This window comes from Alligator mississippiensis, chromosome 1, assembly GCF_030867095.1.
Source record: "Alligator mississippiensis isolate rAllMis1 chromosome 1, rAllMis1, whole genome shotgun sequence".
In the NCBI taxonomy this organism is placed as follows: Eukaryota; Metazoa; Chordata; order Crocodylia; family Alligatoridae; genus Alligator; species Alligator mississippiensis.
Genome location: NC_081824.1, coordinates 199,675,321 through 199,693,029, shown reverse-complemented (window position 1 = coordinate 199,693,029; position 17,709 = coordinate 199,675,321). Strand labels below are relative to the sequence as shown.

Genomic DNA, 17,709 nt, shown 5'->3' with positions numbered 1-17,709 from the left:
GACTGGTCTATAATTACTCAGATCCTCCTTCCTCCCCTTCTTGAAAGGAGCTGAGAGTGGTTTGTTTGGGGGGGCGGGGGGTGTGCAGGGATCTTGCTGTGCACACCCTCAGGAGAGGCATGGGGGGGGGGGGGGGCACATGCCCCCTGGATCTGTGTACAGGGCAATGGTGGACTGTCGCTGCAGGCTGGCTGGGGCCTACACCAGGTTCGTCCTCGCAGGGAGAGACGGGCCGGGGCTGTGCTCAGAGCGAGCAGGCAGAGGCCACTGGGAGGTGAGCTATGGGCTGGGGAGTGGGAGCTGGCTACAGCAAAGTTTGGGGTGGCCTCCCCCAGCACTGTTGCCCACCCAGAGTGTAGCCCCGGCCCAACCTCCTCCCCCACACTGGGAAGAGCCCAGTGATGCCCCCAGCCCCAAACTGCAGCAGCAACTGACTCCATGCACAGAACCAGGGGGCACGTGCCCCCCTCCCCATGCCTCTCCTGGGAACGCACACAGTGGCAGGAGCTGCCCCCCGTCTCCATCCCATGCCCCTGAAGACAAGCCACTCACAACTCTGTCCCATACCCTGCCCTGCCCCAACTGGGCAGCATCTGCACCAGCCCCAGCCCCACTCCCTCCCTCACCATGGGGCCTCACCATAGTCCCTTCCCTTCCCCCCTCTCCCCCACAGACTTACCAGCTGGACATTGCTCTTTAAGCTGCCGGGCTCACAGCGTGTATGCTGCATTTATCGTGGCATTTAGCAGTGACATTATCAGCCACATCAGCCAAAAAAAGTTGATTGCTGATAATGTCAATTTTCATTTTATCACTGCACCTCTACCAATAACAGATGTCCTTAAGTAACTAAAAAATAAATACCGTTTTTACTTGAATATAAGATTATAAGACCACCTCTTATATATATGTATATGGAAAATTTATAAATTTGTTATAATTTTTCAGGTACAGAATATACTTATTGGAGGTTTGCCTTGAATTTGTCCCCGTCCTACTGCTACAGCAGGGCCAAAAGGCCGAGGAGCAAACCGAGGGACTGTACACATTCAGGCCCTCATTACCATAAAATCGTGTAGTCAAGCTTCTTGCATTTGGGGAAACTCACAGGTAGGGTGACCTCTTCAAAGGGAGAAAGCTGGACGTGTACCCACCTCTCTCCCACCACTGGACCAGAGCAGTGGGCACATGTGAGCTCAGGGTTCCCTGCCTCGCTGCCTTTCCCTTGGGAGCCTCGCACCAGCCTTGTGCCCTAACCACTCAGCAGCACTAGGGGGCACAACTTCACGCTGCCGGAGTCATGCAGCCAGGACCGGGACTTGAGGTTCCCATTGCAGGACTGTCCCACCCAATCAGGGACAGGTGGTCACCCTGCTCACAGGGGTCAGCCTGCCCGGAGTGCAAGGGAAAATCACCTTTATGATCATGGTATCTCCCCTGCCAGGTAGGTTCCCATCAGTATGGTTGTTCCAGTGGTGGTTGCATTTAAATCAATTTTATAGTTGGTTTCTAATACTGAGCACATGCTGCTTTTTGCAGCAGTTTAATGATAGCATTCAGTGAGGTTTCCTTCTTTGGGAATTTAAAAGATGAGGGGCTTTTTTCTCCATGTTGATGGGGGGGGGGGTAAAACCTCCTCCTATATTCTAATAAATACAGTAAATAATAATAAAAAAAGAAACAAAGCTTTTCAGGTCTGATACAAAGTGAGTGGTAAGCATGACGAACAACTCAAGATGGCATGACTTGTCAAACTCATCCTTTCCTTCCCCCTCCCCTTTAGGTATGGATTCTAACACCTCAGTTCTGAAAAGATTTAATGTCGCATGACACAACCCCATTGATTTCTATCTGTAAGCCCTCATTCGGCATTGAATTCCACATGGACAGACCCTTAAATTCCTCCTTAGGTAAAGCCAGAGGTGGATTTCACCAAAGATGATGCCTTTTATTCTGGGATCCTGCAGATATACAAGCTCATTGTTCCGTTTAAGTAGCTGTGAAACATCCAAGGTAACACTCACCATGCCCTCACCAAGTCGCAGCTAATTCAAGTAAACTGCCATATTCATTTCCTGAGTAAGCGGCTGCACTGCTTCAAGGTTTTTGGCTCCAATCAATCAGAACCACTTCCACATGACTGCAGGGGCCAGCTCTGGGAAATCCTGATGCAGGATCAGGTCCTTACAGCAGTGTTTCCCAACCAGTGTGCCACGACACAAAAGCATGCTGTCAGAAATGAACAGGTATACCATGAAATTTTGCCATGGCAATGAGCTACAATAGGTATGAGGATGGGGAATGCTTTAACAGATGCGCCGTGGAAAATTTTTATTAATGTACGTGTGCCTTGGGCTGGAAAAGGTTGGGAAACACTGCCTTACAGTTAGTGAACTGCTTACAGCAGACTGATCTTCTTTCTCTCAAAGCACATCTTGCATGTATGCTGCCATGTAACAACATTCAATAATGATGATGATGATGCAGCGTTTTGTGCAAAAATCTCAGACTGATTTCTTAGAAGCTGGGAGTAAATTTTGTTCTTAATCATTTCAAAAGCAGCAGCAATGCTGTCTAAATATCAGACAAAGCTCAACAATAAGACTTATGCAACTTGCATCTACTACTGTCTGAATAACAAGTTACCATTCATATTTTTTTGCTAAATTTGTGAGAAATTAGGTCCGACTTTTTCCTTCAAAGTCACAGCTGAGTATTTATTTTAAATGTTGCATTCCCTATGTATAAACAGATAGCATATTCACAAATCCAGCCACCATCTCAGACTCCCATATCACAACACTGTCACTCCCCTAATTTCTTGAAAATTTGAATCCTAGTTCATGTCCTGAGGAACATCCCCAATGGGTAAGAGAAAGACTTAAAATTAATATTTATTCAGTATCATACATGAGGAAATCGTCCTGGTATTCTAGTGAAAAATTTAGATCAAGTTTGAGAGTGAGACAAAGCAGTCTCCTGTCTCTGGATATTTTTTCTTACATTTAAAGAATTATATTTTTATAAGATTTATTGGAAGGTTTTGTTTCTAGAAAAGTGTTTCCAAAAAAGTATCAAGGCAGGCAGGCCAACCTTGCTCTCAGATTGCTACTTTAGAAGTTCTTAATCTTTTCCATACTGGGACTCCTTTTCCCATACTAGTTCCTCCCCTGTCCCCAGCTGCTCTCACATCCAGCTAAAGTCCAATTAGGAGCCACCTCCTGTTCAGAAACTAACACTGCAATCTGACCTCCACCCCTCCCCCCTGGATCATAACAGACAATAAGAATTGACTGGTGCCTCAGAAGGTGATATTTCCTTCTTCAGAAGCCAATAAGAAAACATTCCTCCTTTTCTGAAAGAAGACAGACAAATGTCACGGCTAGTGCTACCTTTTATATCTGGAACTGAGCAGTACTAGAAGAAACAGAGACAAAAGCTATACAATTTGGCATGATACTAAGGCACTGTAAAATTTACCCTAACAGGATGGGGAACAGGTAATGGTCTGGGATGGCTATTCTGGCTGCTCCAAGGGAGGTCCCTGCATGCAATCTTAAAAAGAGCTCACATGGAACAGCACAATGGGACACCCAGGGAGGTTTCCAGTTACAGTGCCAAAAATTACAGGCCAACATTATCTGCACTGCAGTTAGTATTTGTTCTTCAAATTGGAGAAATTAAACTACTTAGGTGCTCCTCTCCTCAGGTCTCCCCATTGGTCACTATATTTTCCTACACATATGATCGCACAGACACACATGGGCGGCTTCTAAACTATATTAGATATATTATATAGTCCTATATTAGATAAATACCACAACAAAAACTGAAAGAGGATGGCAGAGTTCTGCATTTTCCCTGGCTCTAGTTATTAGCTGCATGGTGCAAATAGGAGTAACACCTGATGAAACAAATGACATCCATGGGCCAGTCAGTGATAAGCAATAGCCTGGATGAAAAGAAGCAGGGCAGCCCACATATACTATGCAATGGTATCATTTTCAGAAGTGCAGCCTAAGACCCATTTCCAAAAATGACTCGAGCATTTGAAATTTAGGAACCTAACTGACTTTTGAAAAAGGGAGGTGGAAAACCAAGTCACTTTTGAGGGCTTTTGAAACATTTTACCTTGTAAACTTTTCTTGGCAGGCACGTTAGGCCAAGGCTTTTGAAAGCAATTTTGGATACCTTATTTGAGATGCTTTGAGGAGCCTGATTTTTCAGAAAGTGCTTAGGACCCCCTTCTAAAAATCTCTTTTCTTCTTATACACTGCTTTGAGCAGGTTCTTTCACAGCATCTGAGGAAGTGAGCTCCAGCCCATGACAGCTTCTGCTATAATCAACACACACTTTGGTTAGTCTATGGTGTAAATCTATCCTGCTCCCCCACCTCCTAAAAGTCAGACCCCGTTCAGGTTCTGAAGTAAGGCAACAAAAATCACTTCAGCAAAATCTTAGCTCTGCCTTTTTACATATGCAAAACTGCAGGCACATTTCTGGTGCTATATAAACAACAATACATTAACAAATTATTAGGGCAAGACCAGGAGTCAAAAGAGGTCCATATGCCCAGTGGAGAAAAATGTATAGATTTCTGAGCAAATACTGTATAGTGGCCTAAAGCAGCCATTCCTCGGTAAAACTAAAACAGAAGCCAGTCGTATTATGATTTTAATTTGTATGCACATATTTTCCATACAAAAATAAATAGATTTGCACACCAACATCTTCAGAACAGTCTGCTTCCCACATTGAGGCAGCACCTGCCTGGTTGCACTTTGCATCTGCAGAATTTCAATGACGCTTAGAGAAACAATACAAAGGAAGCCTTTTTTTGGTGCAGAAGGGCAGACAACTGCAAAAGATTTGCCTTCAGCAGCACAGTATTTTAAGTAAATGCACATGAAGAGCATAGGGGCTTCCCACTGCAGGATTTGTTGGTCTCTACAGCTAGCTCTTTATCGTCTGAAAGGGAGGCTGGACTCACTTGTCAACAGGCCCTCTTTTCACTGTACATTGCAAGAGAGAGAGTGCCTGTGGCCATAATCTGGACAGTTGCCAGTGGGATCAAATAAAGGCAAGAGAACAATAGGTGCATCCTTAGTTCATCTGTCTGACTAGACATTAGGCAGCTCTGCTCATTAGGAGGCAACATTTGTGATTCTACAGTACAAGCACGCCAGTGGGAAATGACATCATACCCGACTCGACCCTCGTCAGCTTGCTTGGGCGCCTGCCTCTTTCAGCTGATTTCTTAGTCCCATACATAACAGCAACACACAGAATAAAATGATTTCTTCGAGGCATGCAACATGAGGTGGATAAGTTTATTTTGTACATAAAATACATCCAAAGCCCCTCCTATCCTCACTTGAATTTATTCTAATAGTGCTTTACAAGTTCTGCATATGCCCTCTTGTGGCAGCAACATGAAATTATGACTATTAGGTATGGCAGTGGGAACTATAGATTTTCCCCTCTTTGGCTTCATTCACTTTAATTCCCAATTTAAAGAAAACAGTAAGGCCTTGCGTTTTTACTGCTGTGGTGTACATTTGGAGTCAGTTTATGGCTAGTATTAAACAACTCTTATCTAAAGGACAAATACAGTTGTGCTGCTAAAACAGCAATTTAGCACAGAAACTATGTGGTATTTCACAAATCAATTTTGGCTTCAGAATTTTTTTTTCAAATGACACACTATGAAAATTACCTAGAGAGGGAGCAACCAGGACTAACAGTAATCCCCAAGACAACCCATTGGATTCACTGCACTGACAAATGATACTTAGACTGAATTTAAAATATATTAAAATAAAGGCTGAATAATATGAATATAAGAGCTTTTTATTTAAGGGTACCCAGCTGATCTCAATACTATATGTTAAACATAAGCTTCCATTTTGTAATGCAATCATTTAACAAGACCTCAGACCTTGAAAAAAGAAGTTTCAAACGTTTACTTGAACAGGCTAGTAACATCTGCATATCCGAAAACACAAAAATGCATCTCCCATCACCTTCTATCCAGATGATACTTCTAATTTCCTGTTACCTAGGTACATAACCACAGATGCGCTGCTTTAATTAGAAGGTGTGATATGACAGTTAAACTGCTGTATGTAGGCAATCTTATTTTAGTTTAAACTTGATTTACATCAGTTTAGCTTGCATTGATAAATTTACAGGGGAATCTGAGTGTAGACAAGCACATAATTATGGTTAAACCTAAAAGATCAAAAAGTACTATGAACATTCAGTTTCAGAGATTTATTTGAAATCACGCTTATAAAGAGCAGGGCTGGTTAAAAAAATGCCATGAAATTCATATAAAGGATTTCAAGCTAAATGAAAATTGTGCAGCATCTGGATTCTCCCCCAATATTTTCTTCTTCCCTCACTTTTCCTCCTTATCCACTGGAAAAAGAAGAAATGTGGAAAAGAGAAAGGTCCCTAAATCTTCTCCAGGTTTTTGATTAAGATGTAAAATTTAACCAAAAAAAAAAATTACACAAAATCTTAAAAAAAAAAAAAAATGGTTTCATCAAGAAAAACCAACCCAAAACAAAAACAAAAAATGTTTTGATGAAGAAAATACTTATCTGTACAAACTTCAACAGCTGATTCACTTGGGGAGAATAGAAATATAGTCTTGTTAAGATGCGGGTCTGGTGGAGACCTGGATCTTAAACCTGCTTCTCACCTGATATGAGGTAAATGATAAACTTCCCAGGCTACAATCTCTATCAGTAAAAGGTTGATGACACCTATACCTTGCAGTACCCAGAGGGGGAACTGTAAACATATATCTATGCATTCAAGTTCAGAAAGTATGACCAGATCCTCAGAAAAGGAGGGGTTTATATAGGTAATGTATTTTTATTGCTATGGACATGGGTTCATCCAACTGTTTTCCTCAGCTGAAGTTAACATTGGATTTGCAGCCACCACAGCCATGCTTATCCTGTAAAGAAAGCTCTTAGCTGTATACCTGTACTTTCTGGTTCACACAGATGAACTCTGCATTGCTACCATCTTAGAATTATTCACTGTAAGCTTTAAGTGTCTGATTTAAAGCTCATTGACATCAACAAGGGTTTTCAGTGGTTTCATTGTGCTATAGAGGAGGTCCTACATTTGATTTTGCCACAAGCACTCAACGTTGGCCTAATTCTTCTATATGACTGTGTCCAGAGATCAGAAGTTTTGGCTCTTTCCTTTTTTATTTTGGTCTCAGTGTAAAGTATGGTGCTATGCTACCTTAAATAGAAGAACGGCAGCAAAATCAACACAGCCCAGAGCTGTTGCTATACTACACAGAGATAGGGAAAGCTGACATGGGTCATTCCAACCAGTGAGTTACAGAAGCTTCAGGGCAGCAGGCAGAGGCATGTCAAAAGCCACTGTGCAGTAACATTCAGCATTAAATTGTTTGTATTAAATAGCTGCATCTACCTACCCTTTCTTTAAGTGAGCCACGTATGCACTCTGTAGAGCTGCTTCCAGGAAATAAGGGAGTTCAAAGTCAGAGAAAGTCATGCTGCTGCCTTTTATACTTCTTGAATGTGTGTTGTTCAAGGCCTGAGAAGAGAAGAGAGGGAAAAAAAAGTTGTGTTGAGTACAGAATAACTGTGCTAGCCTATTATCTGCTCACAAGTAAAAGAGAAAAGCTTTGAATCTCAGTAAATTCCAGATCTCTCTCATTTGATTTTCATATTGTCAGACAAATGTATCAGAAGTGGCTATTCAACAGCCACTCAAGGTCAATGAGAAACAAGTTTCGAGGCAATTTTTTAAAAGTGATTACCAGACATTTTGGAATGTTGATGCCCATCAACGTTGCACCTACTCAGCTGAATGTAAAAGGAGAAAGTCAAGTAAATCCTGCAAAGCTGCAAAATTATTGTGCAAATCATGTACCCCCGGACCTTGAAAGAAAACAATTAATGCATAATAATAATTTTGTCCAGCTTGATATAACCGAAGTCTACAAAATGTTTAAAAGGCACAAGCCCAACTGAGTACAGTACTGGATCCTTCCCCACAACCTTCACTCAAAACCCCTCTTCACTTTGCCTTACCAGAAGCTGGCTTCTCTGGTGCAGACATCGAATATGATCTTTAGGGCAAGCAATCTACTCTTTCAGATTCCATGGGTTGCCTGAGGTGAGTGGGATAGTCTTTTTTTTTTTTTTGGATCCAAAGCAGCTCCTGCACATACTAAGTAACTAAGCCTAGCTTGAAGTCTCCTCTCTTTCCCTTTCTGGACCTAGGTGAATGACTAGGGGGGAAGGGAGAGGAGGGCACTTATAATGTCCATTGTTGTCAGAGATGGCCCCATTGGAGGGGCAGTACTTAAAGATAAAAAGGAGGCCCGGATTTTTCTAGGAGAAAGTACTAAGCTAACTGAGAAATTAATACTGCTTCCTCCCCTCTCCCACATCAACAAAGAAACTATCAAAAGAGGAAATAAAAACAAAAATAATTTGCTAATAAAAATCCAAGTCGATTGAAAAAAAAATTCCACACTAGAACTACCACTGCAAATGGGCAGGAAGTAGGGAACCTGCAGTCTGTCAGGACAGCAGAAAGCCTGTGAACCAGCAGACAATTTAGTGGATCTGGTGAATGGGAAGTGTCCGCCATCCTTCCTGTCCTCAGTGCTGAGCATGAAGAGGAGCAGGGACGCATGTTGTATGGGTACAGAAAGGCAAAAAGTCTCGAGCTCAAGCACTTAAGGCATGTGTGTACTCACACAGAATGAAATGTTCTTAGGAGAGCCCATAATATTTTTTGTAAAAGCAAGATTTTAAAAATGTTAATAGTAATGCCCTGGCCAAATTCCAATCGATTAATATCTTTTCATCTGCCTTGGTTACACTCATAGTTTCACTCAGAGAAGCTGAAGTGCTCTGGTTAACATCACACTGGCAATTGTGTGCCATCACAGGATGAAGTGATCTGCTGTGCAACTTGTACATCAGATACAGATCTTATGTAAAGGGCCTTAAGGATCAATTAGGATGAAAGATATTATACAAATATGTTTTTTATTTAGTAATGTCTCCCCTGCCTCCACTTAGTACAATGATGTCTTGTCTGGTCCTTCTAACAGATCAGTACATCTAAAGTGTGATTCAAGGTTTCAAACAACTTTGTTGGGAGCAGTCTAGTCATTACTGAATTAGGCATCACAATACTGCCCCTTCATTGAATTCAGTCACCTAGCATCAGCATTCAGGTACCCAGCAGAGGGAACCAAAAGGGGTGAAGACTTGCTTATATCAAAACTGTTGACAAAAATACAATGGTCGGGAGCCCTTCTAACATTCCTTCCCATCTATTAATCAGCATGCATAAATTCTCTTTTCAGATCTTCAAAGCTTTCAATGACCACACCACTGGGAGCCTCACTAAAAGGAAAAGTTTTTAAAAAATAAAGCCATAAATGATGTTTAGTGCACATCTTTTCCTTACCTTCTCAAGTTCCTGCAAATACACTTGTGCAATAATGCACGCTGTCTCAAAACAAGAGATGACTTCCTCTTCTCTTTCACACAGGCGAGCCTGGGAGGCAATGGAATTGGGTGTACGCTCTAGCGACAGACCTGCAAGGTAGAAACACCTTCTTAAACACAGACTCACTAATATTAAAGTTACTATACTCCATTTTCACAGTGCACATATTTATCAGCCAAAAGGAAATATTTGAGTATACATTTTTTTTTCTTTGCTTGAAATATTTTGTGGAAACAGTTGTACAATAAACACTATACACATAAATAGGGTGACCAAACATCCTGGTTTGGCTGGGACAGTCCTGGATTTCACAGGCTGGTCCCAGCTGGTTAGTGAAAATTAAAATGAGCATTCTGGGTGCATGGCACAGTCTGTCAGGGAAGTGGAGCAATGCAGTGCACCAGGAAGGCTGCTGCCCACCTGTCTGGCACACCATGCCACTCCACCTCCATCAGTGCTGCTGCCTTGCGGGAGAGGGGGTGAAGCACAGAGGAGGGGGCAGCATCCCAGATTTCCTTATGGTCACCCGACACAAAATGCACTGACTGGCTCATAGCCACTTCTTATAAGAGTAGTATCATACACCCCTACAGCACCTTTCCACTCCCCAAACACCATTGTGAGTAAGGAAGATATTAGTCTTACAGGACACATGGGTAAGCTGTGGTATAAAAAATTAAGGCTACATTTCCAAGATGGCAACAAATTTTGGGTGCCTTTGCTTTTGGGTTCCTCCTAGGCATGCACTGATAGAGATTTTTGGGGCCAATCCCAATATCCGATTTTTAAGGAAGCATATTGACCGATGCCAATCCGATTTCTGATATAGCAGAGAGAGGTGCCTTCAGCTGGTAAGTCCGTTGTGGTGGAAGGGAAGGGGGGCAGATCAACCCCTCTCCCCACAATGAGGGAGAGGGCAGGGACACAGGACGGAAGCGCAGCTCATTGGGGAGGGGGGTGGCTCCCACTGCTGCTTGCACCCTGGCAGCATGGGCATGTGCCCCCAGATCTGCATGAGGTGAGTGGGTGGGTTGCAGCTGCAGGCTGGAACTGGGCTCTTCTCAGCAGGGGCTGGGCTCAGGGCGGGGCCTATGGAAGGGGGGGTAGCCACCCTAAATTTCATTGTAGCCTTGCTCCCAGCGCCACCACTGCTGCAGTCCCAGCATTTGGGGGGATGCGGGGGTTGAGCCAGGGCTGTGCCAGGCAGCCAGGTGGCGGCAGCGGCACTGGGAGGGAACTACAGCAAAAACTGGGGTGGTTACAGTCCCCACTCCATAGCCCCTGCTCCAACCCCAGCCCCCAGTGAGAAGAGCCCAGCGCAGCCCGCAGCTGCAGCCCACCCACTCGCCCCACGCAGATCCAAGGGCACGCACCCCTGCTGTGCCCTCCCAGGGTGTAAGCAGCAGCAGGAGCCCCCCACCCCCAACAACAAGCCGCACCTCTGTCCCACCCCACCAAGCAGCACCTGCCCCTTCCCCCTCCCTCACCACGGGGGGGGGGGGTGAGGGGGTTGATCTGCCCCCTCATGCCCCTTCCCTCCCTCCTCCCCTTCCACCACAATGGACTTACCAGCTGGAAGCAGCTCTACATGCTGCCGGGCTGTGCTCCTTAATGCCCGAGTGCTGCGCTGTGGCTGTGCGCATGCACAAGCATTTAGCAGCCAAATTATTGTCCCCATCAGGCTGATTTCTCATACAGCCAATTTTCTTTATCTTGGTACCGATCCGATATCAAAACGATGTTTCGGTGCACCTCTAGTTCCTCTCCTGTAATCCTTTGGAAATGAGTGTCAGAATTGCTATTCCTCCATTAACAACAATGGAAGTTGTTGGGAACAATAGACACAACACAGCTCTAAAGAGAGGCCTGAAGAGGACACTCAAATGCACAGAAAAGTCAGAAGTCACTTTTGAAAAGGAGATGCACAAGTGACTGATATAAGGTCATATGATACTTTTTATCAGAGCCAGCAAGAGAACCCAAATCTTCCACTTTGAAGGCTAATGCTTTAATTTGGGGGTGTCAAAGGCTGTCCCACAGTGCTGCCTGAGGGTCTTGGACTCTACTTGCACACCAATGCACAGGACTAGTTTGATGCACATGCTTCATGCAACACCCATGTCAGAACAAGCCCACAGACTGGTCTTGTGCTACTCATTCAGCAGGGAGGGCCTGATGAGTTTGATACCTCTGCTTTAACCTAAAGATTGTTCTCCCTGCCAAAGAGAAGGATTTTTGTGTATCATGTATTTAAATCCTTTCTTGCACTATCCAGCCCTGTGACAAACAAAGAATGCATTAACCAAGGCCAGCTGCCATTCTTCCTACATGAATGCCCTTTATCACCAGATCCTTAACTGGCTTCATATCCTTTGCTCCCCTCCAACACACACCGATTCTAGTCTCTTCTATATGTGTTCTTATACTGCATTCAGCCCTAGAGTCCCTATGTACATGGATATATAGGTTATGTAAGCAATACACAACTGGACAACAGCAACTAGCACCAGTACAACCAAGCGGATGCAGTGGAGTCATAACTGACTCCAAGATGAACATGAGCCGGCAGTGTAACAAGGCCATCAACAAGGCCAATCGCACCTTGTCATGCATTAGCAGGTGCATGACTAATAGAACAAAGGAGGTGATGCTCCCCCCCTATGCAGCACTGGTCAGGCCGCAGTTGGAGTACTGTGTTCAGTTTTGGGCGCCGCACTTCAAGAGGGATGCAGGGCATCTAGAGAGGGTCCAGAGGAGCGCCACTCACATGATTAGTGGCCTTCATGATAGAACCTACGGGGGGAGGTTGAGAGAGCTGAATCTCTTCAGCCTTCACAAGAGACGGCTGAGGGGAGATCTTGTGGCCGCCTATAAATTTATTAGGGGAGGTCAACGGGGATTAGGGGAAGCGCTGTTTACTAAGGCGCCCCAGGGAGTGACTAGGAATAATGGGTGTAAACTAGTTGAGAGTGGATTTAGGTTAGATATTAGGAAGACATTTTTCACAGTAAGGGTGGCCAGAATCTGGAATGGGCTTCCAAGAGAGGTGGTGCTATCACCTAGCTTGGAGGTCTTCAAGAGGAGGCTAGTCACCTGGCTGGGGTCATCTGACCTCGGTCCTCTTTCCTGCCAGGGGCAGGGGGTCGAACACGATGATCCATTGAGGTCCCTTCCGACTCTACAATCTATGAATCCATGGTACAGTGCAAACATATCTGCAGTGCAAACATATCTTTTGAGGACACACAGTAGCCTACTCCACACTTCCCATGGAGCAGCAAAACAGAGAGGCGTAACAGAGTAGCTGGGTATCTGGAACAGCAGACATAGTGGGGCAGTCGCATGGTTGAAACATCAGTTATTATTTTGGTGCCCTGACTTAAGTTGGCACCCAGGGCTCCTGCCCCAGTTACCCCACCTTAGTTATGCTACTGTGAAAGGCCTACAGATTGTTGCTCAAATCCCACCATTCCTGGCACACACCAAGGATAGAGCACATGCCACTGGTAGTACTTTGGCCATGTGGACAAATCAAAAAATATGGACAGGTTTCTTCTAATTAATGCTTCAACTGATTCTGTCCTCCACAGAGCAAGAGCAGAGATACACTCCAATATTTTAAATATGCTGTGATTTTTGCCTCCTGGCTAATCAGCAGTGAGCAGCAGGGTCACCAGAGCCCCTCAATCAGCAACAGGAGGCAAAAACCACAGCGTATTTAAAATAATGGTTTTTGCCTCCCGGGTAATCAGGGGTCAGTGGTAGGGCCACTAGGGCTGCTCCATCGATCAGTGACTAGAGGGAGGGGGCACAGGTATGACAAAAGGAGCAAGGTTAAAGGAGCTACTGAACAGCGTACTTCCACCACGATTTAGGTAGGTCCCTACTGACAATGTCAGGTCCTGCTTTTGGCTTAGAAATGATATTTAAAGGACACAGTCTGAAAAACAGTCTGGGAGCTTGGAATACATATTCTACACTGCCCGTAACATAAGATAGTGATACCCGCCCCAGAGCAGGGGGCCGCTGAGTCCTGGTTTTGGGGGAACAGATTAAATTAGTATGCGTACATGTGATAAGCTACGTGGACTATGAGGACCAGAGAGAGACAACCAACCAGCAATAGTCATGGATGAAGTGTTATCAGGAGGGAAGGAGAATACAAAAGCAGAGACTTGAGAGTAACAAAGGGCCCCACCTCCTCCCCATTCCTTCCCATCCCTGTTCCCCAGGAAGGGTCCCTGAGGCCACCATGGACAGAGGACACTCCACCAGTTCATCTCATCCAACCCACTGGCGGGGGGTGTGGGCCTCAGTATCCCACCTCCAGACTGCTGGCATGCTGACATCTGACACCTAAGAAAGAGCCTCAGAGTGGAGACTGTCCTGGCCAGATGTACTTTGATTCTGATGACAGCTCTAGAATTTGGTATATATATATAGAATTGCTTGATTGTTTGTATTGCTTCTTTCTTGTTATCACTTTGTATCAATAAATTTGCCTATTATCGAATGGAGAGGTCGTGGTCGGCCCGGGGGTAGGTGGGGGGTGGACCTCTCGGTCTTAAATCCAGAACCAACACTGCGATTTGGATATTTCAGAGCAGCACACAGAGTTTATTTAAACACACGCATGCACTACACTGCACACAGAATTTTCCACTTGGACAGAAAGGGAGAAGAAAAAACCCCCACATGATGTGATGTGCATTATATGGGTTAAGGTACTGATTGAAAGTACTCTAATATTGTGCCAAAGAACGTGGTACAAGATCCTCCACAGAACAAAAATATAGGGCCTTTATCACCAGTTCAGCTCCATCCTCCTATTCATCTTGATAACTGATATTTTAGTCAGCTTCCTCTGGTTTAAGGATCTACTGACCTTATCTTCCAGTGTTGTTTTTATGGTAGGAGAGTGATTTAAAAAAAAATTCACATCACCACTGCCACCAATTCAGTTCCATCAGGGGAACAAGAGCTAAAATGCTAGTGCGCCCAATGCTCTCATGGTTACCAGGGCCTCAAAGTGGTATAGACCTAAGCAGGCTAAAATGATCTGCAGTTTAAAAACCTCAGTCATCTAGCACCCTGTCCATACTAGTATTCATACCTCTGCTCTCACTAGTGGAGCTAATCCAAATTTTGGGCCACATCAAATTTTTTTAACTCAGTTATTTAAAAAAAAATAAAACTGAAAGAATTTCCAGGGCCTATGCCCACTAGTCTACTTACCCTCCACAGGAAAAAAGGAAGGGCTTTTACTAAGAGATAGCCCGAATCAAGATAGGGCTCAATATAATTTTATCTCAGCAGGACTGATGGAAGTAAGTACTAGACCTTGAGATAAAAGAACCAAGTGCCCTATTTACACTTGGATTTTATAATGAAATAACCAAGCCAAAATCAGCTGTCTGTAAGAAACAAGCATCACTTTTGAATGAAGTCACAGTACTTGATGTCAGTTGGTATACCTCATTTTATGAATTTAAAGAAGAGTATCCAGGTTGTAGCCATACTGGTCTAGAGGCAAAAGGAATCTGAACTCGTGATAGAGGTGATATATTTTATTAGACCAAGTAGATTTTTGCAAAAAAAATTCTTTGCAAAAATCTAGTTGGTCTAATAAAAGATATCACCTCTACCATGGGCTTTGATTTAAAGAAACATGTATACTACTAGGAAGCAAGCAACTCCCAATTTACAATTTCCCATTTTACCTCGAAGGCCAGGGCTCAGCTATACTGTGAAGAGGCTTTCAAAAGGTCAGTTTTCTGTTGCTACTTATCTTCTGCCTGACTATATATATGGCTTCCAGTCATTTCCCTTCCCCTCCCTTCCCCCTGAATCCATATTCCCCATTTTACATGGAGAGAAACTGATATACAGATTACACAATTCAGTATCAGGACTAAGATTAGACCCTAGGGCCACATCCACACAAGAAAACACGTTTGTTGTGGCATTTCAAAGCAGTTTGAGATGCTGCAGAAGGCACACTACAAACTAAAAAAAAGTTTTCCACACTGCATATTTAATAGTAGGGAATCCTGGTATCAAAAAAAAAAAAACACCAGAAAAAAAGTGGCACAATGCATGCTCCTGGAGCATGCCTAGAAGCAACTGGAGGCTGGGTCCTCCAGGTAGACGATTTAGCACCTGACCAGAGTGTCTATGCCTGCCGCATGCCCCTGCTGCTTCAGCATGCTGCCTTACTGTGCTGAAAGACATAGAAGTGGGGCAAGGCCGACAGTAGTGGCTCGGAGCTGGCCTGGGTTGCTCCAGGGCCTGGACCAAGCAGGCTGCCTTGCACCCATGCATAGGGTCCAGCTGTGCCCATATCCCAGAGGGGGAGGCACTGGCACCCCATTCTCTGCTCCAGGCCAACAGCAGAGTCAGGAGGACCCAGAAGCTGCGGCAGGGACCAGTGGTGACTCTGGTAAGCAGGGACTGTGTGCTGTGAAGAGGTGGGGTGATTGTGGAAGGGGTCCCTCACTTGCCCCCACATGGTGCACAGCCCCTGCCACCCACAGCAGGAGACGACCCTCAGGGCGCTCATGGCACGCAGCACTGCCTGAGTCCTGGGGGCTATACATGGTGCATGGAGCTGGCCCAGTCCACTGGTACATGCCTTCAAGCAGGGCAGGACCGGGCCGGCCCCTGTCGCTACCCAGAGCTCCTGGCACTGCAAGTAGGAGCCACATGTCATCAGACTGGGTTGGCACCTGCCTCCACATGGCAGACATGAGTGCTCAGAGGGTCCATTGCTGGCTGCTGCCACAACTTGGGGGGAGGGGAAGGGGGGGAGGAGAGGCAGGCATGTGGCGCCCCCCCCACAAATGCCCCCAATCCACCCATAAACACCCCCTCTCAAACCATCCCTACAAAACCCACACCCAAAACCCCCACACATCCACCCCCCACAAACCCCTAACCCCCCCAAAGCACCCAGGAACCCCAAACACCCCCCCCAATCAATCCATCAACCCCAAACATTCCCCCACAAACCCCACACACACCTACCCTCTCCACTGCAAACCCCACATGCCCCCGCAAAATATCACACCCTGCATACCCAGCCACCAGACTGGACAGGACCTGCTGGCAAGAGTGACGGCTGCAGGGGCAACTGCCTCACTGCACCCCTGCTCCGTGGCCACACTGGTGCTGGAACATGCAGCCCCAGCCTGGGGGTCTCCTGGTCCCAGGAGCCACTTGGGGAATGTGATGGGCAGGGCATGAATGAGGTGGCAGCAAGGTCTATCGGTATATGTGATGGTCCAGGGGTGTGTGAAAGAGAGATTGGGTGGGGGGAGGGGAGGTGCTCCAGGTAAAAGTAGCCACCAGAGCAGGGCTTGAAGCCCCCCTAGAGCAGCCTGTGCAGGGGGAGGCCAGCCTGGAAGGGAAGGGACTTGCCTAGCCGGGGCCCTGAGCCCCAGTCAAGAGTTTCCCAGGAACAGCATGGGGATAACTGGGGCCTAGGCACAAGCACAAAGGCTGGCATTGCTCAGAGCCACAAAGCAGTGGGTGGAACAGCTGCAGCTGGACGGATATCCTGGTGCTGAGTGAGGGAACTGCTGCTGGGAGAGAGTGCATGGGAAGTAGGCAGGGGCTGTGTGTCAGAAGTGAGGGGCGCTCGTGGGACTGTGGGTAGGGAATGAGGAGCAAGGGAATGGGCAGGGCACCAGCATATCAGTACTGCTTAGTGCCACAAAGCAGTTGAGGGTCCAGCTGAAGCTGTCCCCACATCCTGGTGAGCGAAGCTGGCAGGGGCTGCTCTGATTCTTCTATGAAAAAAAAACCCCAAAAGGAAGTGCCAAAGTGTATAGATATTTGAATTTATTTTATTATGATGACAGAGACACTGATAGGCTTCCAAACTGCTTTAAAAATTGTAAATATATCAATAAAACATTGCCCATCTGATCTCTTTCTCTATATATAGTGGTGTTTCATTTTAATTGTGGAAGAATGTGGATTTGGAGTATATTAATGAGAGAATTTGGAGGTTTTTTTATCAGAGAAGTCGCATTTTTTTTTAACAGGGAACACCAGGATCCCTGATGGTGAGGCAAGGACGACTAGGATAAAACACCAAAGAATGACCAGTATAAAAAAACCAAAAAAGGCAGTAAGCCTGCCCAGGGCTGGCACCAGGGACCCAGCTAGAGGGCAAACAAATTAGGG

At 45.5% G+C, this 17,709-nt stretch overlaps 1 protein-coding gene across 6 annotated transcripts in view; it reads right to left on the bottom strand.

The window, feature by feature from the left end:
- The window catches only part of TTC7A (tetratricopeptide repeat domain 7A), a 260,649-nt gene that overhangs the window by 220,495 nt on the left and 22,445 nt on the right, over positions 1-17,709 (bottom strand). For all 6 annotated transcript variants that reach the window (XM_006268496.4, XM_019485343.2, XM_019485340.2 and 3 more), the window contains 2 exons: positions 9,481-9,611; positions 7,463-7,584 (listed from right to left, as the gene is read on the bottom strand). In XM_006268496.4, the coding sequence (XP_006268558.3) occupies positions 7,463-7,584; positions 9,481-9,611 (253 nt within the window). The remainder of the gene's footprint in view (positions 1-7,462; positions 7,585-9,480; positions 9,612-17,709) is intronic.